We start from the raw sequence: 9,239 nt of genomic DNA on the forward strand, positions 1-9,239 counted from the left end.
AAGTCCATTACTTTGCTTTCCGATTCCAAAGTGGTATATATATATAGACACTCAAAAAAGTTCTACATTGAAAAAAAAATGTGAACAGTTTTATAGTAGCTTATATAAATACGTTCATATAGCTAGTAATATGTTGTAAATTTTTTCTTCAAATAATTGAGTACTCGATTCTGATCTACCTTAACACCTTTCTATAGGTTTAAAGTGCATATTAACCCAAAGTGAGTTACAGACCGCAGTTGATTCCAAGGCAACCCCCAGTTATGCAGAGTCTTATGAGTCAGCAAACTAAGCCAAACATTATATACATTCTTAACAATCGACCATCCCTGGAAAAATTGAATCACTAAGTGGTGCCAGAAACGTTGATCGATCAATGTGCTGATAATAGCCAAAGAGGATTTCCTTATCGCATTCAATGTCTAACCTCGGAACCAGCAAAATAATTTATATATAATAATGTACGCCCCGAAATTGGCCAGTAAACGCAGAGAAGTCGTAGAAAGCAGAACCAAACAAGACCGTCAAAATTCTTGGCAATATGAGCAGTGTTAATAATGTCAATATCAATGTCCAGTGCGAGTGCTACCATCGTCGAGGACTTTTGTACTACGCCAATCCTTTGGCTTGGGGTCGTCCTTGCCGCAGATGTCGGCGCATGATGTCCCGAAACAACATTGTGGTGTCTGTCCCAGCGACCCAGGTGCAAATGCCAAACTCCACCACCACCACCACCACAGTGATGCCCGCCCAATGTGCGACAAACTGGCAGGCCCAGCAGCAACCGCAGATGATGTCCTCCCTGCCACCGAAGTACGATCAGGCTGTGGCCGCCAACTAAAACAGGAGAATAAACTGAAATCTTTGCTAAATTTATAAAAAAAAAATACAATAAAAATTCCCTAAAGAACATTGCAAAATCTATAAATTTCTGAACGAAATTAAAAAATATAGTATTTTTAGCCAAATTGCGGAGTGGATGTTTAAAGTAGCACACAAAGTATTTCTAGTTGTATAAAAATTTTAATTTTTACTTACAATTCATATAAATATGTAACCTTTCTAGTGCACGTTAAATTATTAAACAAAGAAAAAGTTTAATTTATAGAACAATTATGTTAAGAAGCATTTGCAGAATAGTTAATGTTACAATGCAAATGGGACACCTTTATCTAAGAAAAAAATAAAATAAATATCGTTTAAGAAACGTAGCGGTACAACCGGAAAGTTGTCACTGGCCGAAAATCCCAGGTGAGACTCAGTTAAATGAGAATTAATTGGTCCGCTGCTGCTGCAAGCCAGGGTTGCCAACTACTTTGTGCAATTAAAACAAATTGTATTTAACAGATACACGGGGCAGGTTAAGTCCTAACTAAGTTGTTCGCCAGGTTTACTCTAAGTAATAGAAAACTATGTAGATTTTCAGCTTGGATTTGTCACCCACTTAAATGTGTTGACCTTTATTTTATATTTTTTTCAAAATCTAAGAATTATTTGAACTTGACCAAAACTTTCCAAGCGTAATAATAATTTGTATTGCTAAGATATAAAATAAATAAATAAATAATCGCAATACATTCAGATAATTCTTGGCAGTTTAAAGGGTATTTAAAATTTAGACTTGAAAACTAATTTTATTCCATTGTGTGTGCCTGGTTGCCACCTCAACAAAGGTCTTTAGTCAGGTTTAGCAGCATCATAAAACTTTTCTGCACATAATAATTCATATTAAACTTGCCCGTTTACTCGCTCGCTGCCTCTCTTATAGTCGTCTTTGTCTATTTCTATTTTCCCTGCTTGGGTCACTAATTCATTTCCCGACTCATTCATTCATTCATTTTGAAAACAAAGGCTGCAACACCCGTAGACTAAATATATTTTGTTGAAAAATAATACTCAAAGTTGGCTTTACTTGCTATTGTTTAGTTTGGACTACTCTGCGAGGGTGGAGTTTGACTTTAGCAGCTAATTTAAATATTTATCTACATTTATGTTGTTTTTAAGCATAATAATTAAATGTTTTTTTTTTAAGGGTTTTTGGCATTCCTTCAAGGTTTTTATAGGTATTATTGCCTTTAAAAGCCCTTACTTAAACTTAAGAGAACCTATAAATGCAAACTATGGCCATGCAAACTATTAACCCACTCTTCCAAAAACCTTAACATCTTTCCTGCACAGACCTAATGTTTCCCTTTAAACATTCGCTTCATCAGACACCGGCGACCTGTTTTCGCTGTTGTTTTATGAACAATGGACATATTATGTACGGGGTAACAACAATAGCCGTGGGTGGAAAAGCGTTTAGGCGGCGATTTCGAAACGTGTCGGAAAATATGGAAGGGTGTGCCTTGGAGGCAGTCAAAAAACAAGGTGTTTCCTATAATTTTTGCCTGCCCTAGGCCAACTTCAACGTCATTGTCGACCGTTTAGCGTCTTGGAAAATTCCGAAAACGATTAAGGGGGGTGAATTTAAGGGGGTGTTAAGTAGCTGAAGCACTTAACCCCTTGCTTACCTCCGTATCTTGACGATTGAGGAACCTGTAGTTAGCTCCAAAATGATTTCCTACCAGCCTTAAACCATTAATTAAACTCCAACCCTTTGCGTCTATTCCAATTCCCAACCCTTTGCCTTCCTCATTTTGATTTTGGCCTTTGTTTTGGTAAGCTTTTGTCTACACTTTTCAGATATTTTAGCCTGGAACATTTTTAATTGTGTTTCCGGTAATTTACCCTCTATTAAAAAATTTACTTCTCCATAAAGTGAGCCATCTCTCGTTCGTCCTTAACCCTTGACTAGCTGCTGTTCTGCATTGTCAGCTCATCATCGTCATTATCTTCATCATTTTGAGAGGGCAGAGTCAGAGTCCCCAAAACATCATTGGCTTTTGTCTGCTTCAGCTGCTGTTGGCAAAATCAAATTACATTAATAACTCGAGTTGGGCATAAATCAAGCCCACAGAGGTGGATGATTTTCCCCATTTTCGCCTTCGATTTTCCCCTCATCTCACACGGCCAATCATGATCCATCCCTCCACTCTCGACTCAACTCATCAAATCTGTTGGGGAAAATTGTTTGGAAATTTTAAACAAAAACCTAAAGGCCAAAAACAGCAGGTGGAGAAAAAGAAGCCGGTGGTAAAGCCGCAAATTTAGGAACATTTTACTCCATGCCCACCAGTTACCGCCTCTTTGACACACAAACACGCACACACAACCACCTTTTGTTGTGATTGTTCATTGGGGCATTGAGGAATGTAAAAAGAAGAGGCCTGAATGAATACTGCACTTAAAACAAATTTTTTTTAAATATAAAGCAAACTAAAACTTCAAAAAGAAAACTTAAATAAAGGTGTAGCTAACTTCTTTTTAGCTACATCCTAAAAATTCAATTTTAAATAGCCCCACAAAAGACTTAAATAAATTTGAAAACTTTTTAAATATCTTAAATCTTATAAATTATCTTAAATATCTATCCAAACTTATTATTTAACTTAAACGTATTTTCTAGACAATATTAATTCAAAGTTTAATCTTTAAATTTAATCGTTTGTGTATAATATTTTTAAATTAAGGCTTAACAATAGAAGTCTTAAATGAATTTGTGAATTATTTATATACAACCCTAAAAAAATCAATTCTATTAAGTCTTATTTCTAGACTAATTTAACTGATAGCTTAAAACAAAAGACTCAAATATAGACACACGTTTTGAAGCTTCATTTGCCTTTTAAACAATAACTGAAATAAGAAAACATTTTTTTTTCTGTGTCAATGAGCAGTAAATCTGGGAACTTAAATGCTAGGAAAGGGAAAAGTGGTAGAAATCCAGGCAAGGCGTCCAGTTAGTCAAGTGCATTACTCCTCCCCCTACAAAGCATGCATGAAATGTCTATTCTAATCCGGAAATTAAATTCCATTTAGAAATTGTCCTATACAAAATGTTTGGTCAGACATGTTCCACCCTCTGCTCAAAGTGAATTGTGTGTGCTGGCATCTATGTTTGGGGGATAACTATAGTTGAGCACATATCTATATGCTTAATTTATGGTTAGCTCCTCGGCCAACTGGAGCAGCAGCTTCAGTTTCGCTTTGACCAAAACTTAACCCAACAATATACTTGAAAATTCGACCAGAAACAACATTTAACCAATATCGAGTACAACTAACCAATTGTTTGTGAATTGGTATCTAAAGGTTAATTGGTAGTGCAAAATACTTGATGAATTAGTGGCTGTAGTATTACTATTTTAAAGTAAACATTATTTATTAACCTTAATATTTTTCAATATAAATATTTACTAAAATAACTTGAAGCTAATATTAAAATCACTCATTATTTCCAAATTATCTTATGTTGTTCTAAATATATTTTGTAATTATAATTAAACTTTTGAAGAATTATAATAAAAAAATAAATATACATTTTTAACAATATTGTTTTAGGTTTGTTACTTAAAAATATTACCTTTAATATTCTTTTATTGAGGGGCTTAAACTAATGCTGGCACCCTGACTAGTTTAAACCACGTTCCAATATTTTAGACATAAAATCACAGGCTCGAATGATATCTTTTTTCCAAAGGTAAAAATGTATCCATAGCTATATCAAACCAAACAGCTTTGTCAGTCACTTTTATATTTAGCCAACAGTTTGAGATGTGGGATTCAGTTGGGATTTAAATAACCCTTTTGTTGCCTGGGAATGACATATAAAATGTGTCAACTAATCAAAGTCCCAAAACTCTGAAAATACCTGAGGCAGGCAAACAATCAAAATATAAAACTGCCGGATATTTGTAGTCGCGTCCTAATGCGACAATGCCATTTGCTTTATTTGTTTGTTCGAGCACTGAAAGAAAAAGTAATACGAGAGGAAAACTTTTAAACTATTACAAAACCCAATGAACTTTACTTGTAATCCAAACTATAGAAATAAAAAATTTTAGTGTTACGAGCTTACTACTAAATGCCTTATTGCATAATTAACAGGTTTATATTTATTTCCCAACAATATATATTTGTATCTATAGTATCTAACATTTTTTCTGTGCATCTTGCGTGTGAGCAATAAAATTCTTTATCACTCTTTATTTGTTACTCCGTTTTTTGTTGTCTTTTTTAAAATGCTCGCGCGAAAATGGGCAAATGGCGATGGTAAATGTTTATGGCTTGTTATTTAGGCATAAAAGCATTGCTGCCACGCACCCCCCTTTTTTCCACACGCGCCAAAAATTATCATTCAAAATAAAAGGCAGCCACGGAACAATGAAATTGTCAAAAAATGTAAAACGAGACACGCATCAAATTGATGCGGGAGGTGGTGTTTAGGACGGAATTGTTTTGCCAAACAAATAAATTTATGTTGGCAATTTGAAAATGAGCGTGGGGTTTTCCAAGATAAATAGAGCGCCACTTGAGATGCTCCATCAAAGCTAATAAAAATTACGCAGCAATATCAGGGGGCTAGAAATACAATAAAAAAAAAGATAGATGAAGGGCAGCAAAAGTTCGAAAGTGTCGACACTTTGCAGAGTCTCTTTCGTGTGCTTTTATTCGCCCTTAACCCTTGGGTGCCCGGACACGTAGCAGGATCGTTGAGGTCTCAATAGCCTGCCCCCAAAAGGGGAAAAGCGGAAAAGCGGGGGTCAATGGAAAGCGTGACGCAAATGGCAAATGAAAAGCAAATGAAAGCCAACGCGAAAACTGCTCGAATATAATACGAAATGTAATCAGACTAAAGGGAGTCGAGGAAGTATAAGGAAACACTTATAAAAAATCTATGCACTAAATAAATTTTGAAAAACCTTTGAAAAAAGCGGAATAACACAGTGTCACATTTTAAAAACATTTTTAAAATCATTTATTGAAACATTTTTATATAGAACATTTTTCCTTTTTAGAACAATAGTTTTATTTAATGATATATTTTTATAAGTAGAGAGATCCATCACCAAGAATTTAGTTATGTATTCGTAGTATTCTGTGTTTTTACTAAACTTCATTGTCTAGTTGACAAATAAAATAGTTTTTATTATCACACAAACCATCATCTATAGAGCTGTAGTACATGGCCACACAGTCCTCTTTGCCCTGATCATTGTCGGGCTGGCCAAAATGCCACTTGAATATAGTTGCTGGCTTGCCAGAGGCCACAGATACAAATTCGCCTTCTCTGGCGATTTCATTGATGCCCAGCCAGTACCAATGAGCCTTAAGTTTCGATTGGACGGCGTTAAACTCTTGCAGGTTTTCGAAGGCCGCCAGATAACCTCCCTTTTGACGGCAGGCAGTTTCAGCATCAGCCCAATTTAGTTCAATATTGTTTTCAATATAAAAATATCTCGATCCAATCTGCTCAAATCCTTGCGGTATGTTTGCCGTTGCCACTTCTATTGGTTTTGTTTCTAAATTGGGGATAGTACAATCCACTTTTTCCAGTCTCTCCTGGGTTGCATTAAGAATTCTATCCACCTTCTCCTGAGTGTTATTGAGTAATTTGGCAAGAATAATTAACTTTTCAATAATTGGCCTCTGAGCATCGAGACAAAATGCCCCACATTGAGTTGGGGCATCCTTCAGGATACAAACTGAATCCGTATTATTTTCACCCTTAGCTATTCCGTACAGATTGTAGGCCACAAAGGCGTACAAAAAATAAATTCCGATCTTAATCATTTTGCGAGCGTAGAACTGCGAATGGCGAATGTTGCCAATAAACTAAAGTTAAATAAATTCCCTGACTATCAAAGCACACATTGATTCGAAAATATATTATTCAAACACATGCTATGCGTTGTGTGCCAAAAATTTATTATTCAGAGACCCAAAGAATTCAAAGGTTAAAGTGTCACGGTTTTTTTTTTTCGAAAAATTAGAATTGCGAATGTGAGCACACAAATAATTTTTGGCTTTTATTTATTTTGTAATTTTTTTTGTTTGTTTTCTGACGCTTGTCTAGCAAATAACTAACATTGAGATATTATTATTTTTGTGATTAACTCAACTTAATTGACTGATTGGAAAGTTAAATAATTTTGCATTTCACAAACAAGTTCTGAAATGTTTTCAATAAACTTAATTGCTGAATTTCGAAAATCCACTAGGTAGCCTTGATAAGCGTTTAACAAATATTGTGAAAACATTTTTTAACCGTTTATCGTAAAGTTTTTTAATAAAAAATAATATTAATTATTTTTCTATTCGATTTATTGTTTTGTTGCTTAATGTATAAAGTTTATTTAGTTTTCCCGAAATAAAATAAATATTTCTGATACGTTTGACTTCAAATATATATTCACCAATAAATAAAAATACAAACAAATTTTTTAAATTAATCTATTAAAATCATTTCTAAGCAAAATTCGTCCTATAAATTTGAATGTTCAAAAAAGTGCCAAAAGCAGTAATTGGTTCAACCTCAAGGACAATTATTTTCTATTCTTAGAAAAAAGAAATATCGCGATAATAAGATTTTAGTTTATTATTTGTATCTATTTTCCGTTTTAGCTAAACAATATTATCTAATTGGCAAATAAAAAAATGGTTATTTTCACACAAGCCATCATCCATATAGTCATTTTGCATGGCAACGCAGTGCTTGCCATAACCATTGTCAGGATATCCATTAACCCATGTAAAAGTAATTGCTGGCTTGCCGGAGGCCACAGATAAAAATTGGCCTTCCATGAAGATTTCATTGATACCCAGCCAGTACCACCGATATTCGAGTTTTCTTTGTATGCCTATAAATTCTTCCTCGTTTTGGAAGGCCGCGAGATAGCCTCCCATTCGACGACAGGCCATTACGGCATTAATCCATTTCAAAGCATGATGTTTTTCAATATAAAAATATCTTGATCCAATCTTTTCAAATCCTGATGGGATGACTGCCGTTTCCGAAACCTGTGGCGCTTGAATCTCTGACATTTTCAATCCAATTTTATCCAAATTGTCCTCAATTCTGTCCAGTCTCTTTTGAGTATCTTTTGAAATAGCATACAAATTTGCCTGAGCTTCATTAAGTAATACAGCTAGGTTATTTAACTGCATTTGAACCTTGTAATTGTGATCGAAGAGGGGTCTCTGGGCGACTAGACAAAATGCGCCACATTGAGTTGGGGCATCTTTTAGGATGCAAACTGAACTCGAATTTTTCTGAGTCTCAGCTAGACTGCATGCGAAAAAAGCGAAAAATATATAAATTCCGATCGAAAACATTTTGAAAGCGCACAACTGCGAAAGGCGAACGTTGAAAGTGGACTGATTTAAATTTATTCGCTGGCACCCTTTATAGGTTTAAAAACGCTTCAACGTTTAAATATATATTATTTAATTAGCCAGAGAATTCAAAGGTCACGAAACATGCGTTAAAAGAGGGAACTAGCGCATATTTTGGAAATCAAACAGCAAATTATAACAAACCGATTTGTATACGTTTGTTAAATGCGCTGCAAAATAGCTTTTTTTCTATTTTTCCCTTTTTTATTAAGCAAGCAAAAAAGATTCTATAAATAAAAGATGTTCTGTTAAAAAATTGAAGATGGCAATGTAGGGAATAAAGAAAAATTAAATAATAATCTAAACAACAAATATTTGTATATATTTCTTTTGTTAGCCTAAAAAAATAAAAACTTTTGATAGATGTATCATTAAATATTCATCTAACTAATTAGAACATAATTTCCTTATATAAATACTGTTAGGTATGGTTAAATTATTTTAAATATTTTTGTTTTTGGATCTTAACAAATATACAAAGTTACTTACATATTTATTAATTAAAGAAGTGATTACTTTTGTTGATTTTTTTTTTGTTTAAGTTTTTTTATATTATTAATGTATACACTTTTTTCCCGCTGTGCAGAAGAGTTAGTCCTGGAGATTTCGTGAGGTTAGCGCCATTGACCGGAAATGTAAAATGCACTTAGCACACATTTCCAGCCCCCGAATCCCCGCATCCTCTAAAGAAATATCGCTATCAATAAATTCGCACGTAGCCATGAATTTCGGGTGGCGGTGAGTTTTCCGAGAGGTGGGTGTTTGGGGGATTTTCCGGGCGCATTCGGTGCGCTGGATAATTGCGAAAAGTCAGTGCCAGAGTCAGCTGTAATTCCTTTTCTTTGGCCTTTGGCCTTTGGTCGGGATTTTGTTCCTGGCACTACTCGCAATTTGAGCTTTTTGAAACAAACACGCGCCGAAGTAACTAAAAATGTTGAAAACGAATCCCCACATACTTCTAG

General features: G+C 34.5%; 2 protein-coding genes across 2 annotated transcripts; one reads left to right on the plus strand and one right to left on the minus strand.

Annotated features, from left to right (window-relative positions):
• The first annotated feature begins 474 nt into the window (after window positions 1–474).
• Window positions 475–1,163, plus strand: LOC128253503 (uncharacterized). Its single transcript, XM_052981937.1, has one exon. The coding sequence runs from the start codon at window positions 542–544 to the stop codon at window positions 839–841; it is 300 nt and encodes a 99-aa protein (XP_052837897.1). The 5' UTR covers window positions 475–541; the 3' UTR covers window positions 842–1,163.
• Window positions 1,164–5,913: 4,750 nt separating this feature from the next.
• Window positions 5,914–6,844, minus strand: LOC128253522 (C-type lectin 37Db-like). The gene has a single exon (XM_052981980.1). The coding sequence runs from the start codon at window positions 6,673–6,675 to the stop codon at window positions 5,992–5,994; it is 684 nt and encodes a 227-aa protein (XP_052837940.1). The 5' UTR covers window positions 6,676–6,844; the 3' UTR covers window positions 5,914–5,991.
• Between the last annotated feature and the right edge of the window lie 2,395 nt (window positions 6,845–9,239).

Source organism: Drosophila gunungcola (assembly GCF_025200985.1).
Source record: "Drosophila gunungcola strain Sukarami chromosome 2L unlocalized genomic scaffold, Dgunungcola_SK_2 000037F, whole genome shotgun sequence".
Taxonomy (NCBI): domain Eukaryota; kingdom Metazoa; phylum Arthropoda; class Insecta; order Diptera; family Drosophilidae; genus Drosophila; species Drosophila gunungcola.

Coding starts and splice junctions, on each gene's coding strand:
- LOC128253503 (XM_052981937.1), top strand. CDS start 542: ATGAGCAGTGTTAATAATGTCAATATCAATGTCCAGTGCGAGTGCTAC.
- LOC128253522 (XM_052981980.1), bottom strand. CDS start 6,675: ATGATTAAGATCGGAATTTATTTTTTGTACGCCTTTGTGGCCTACAAT.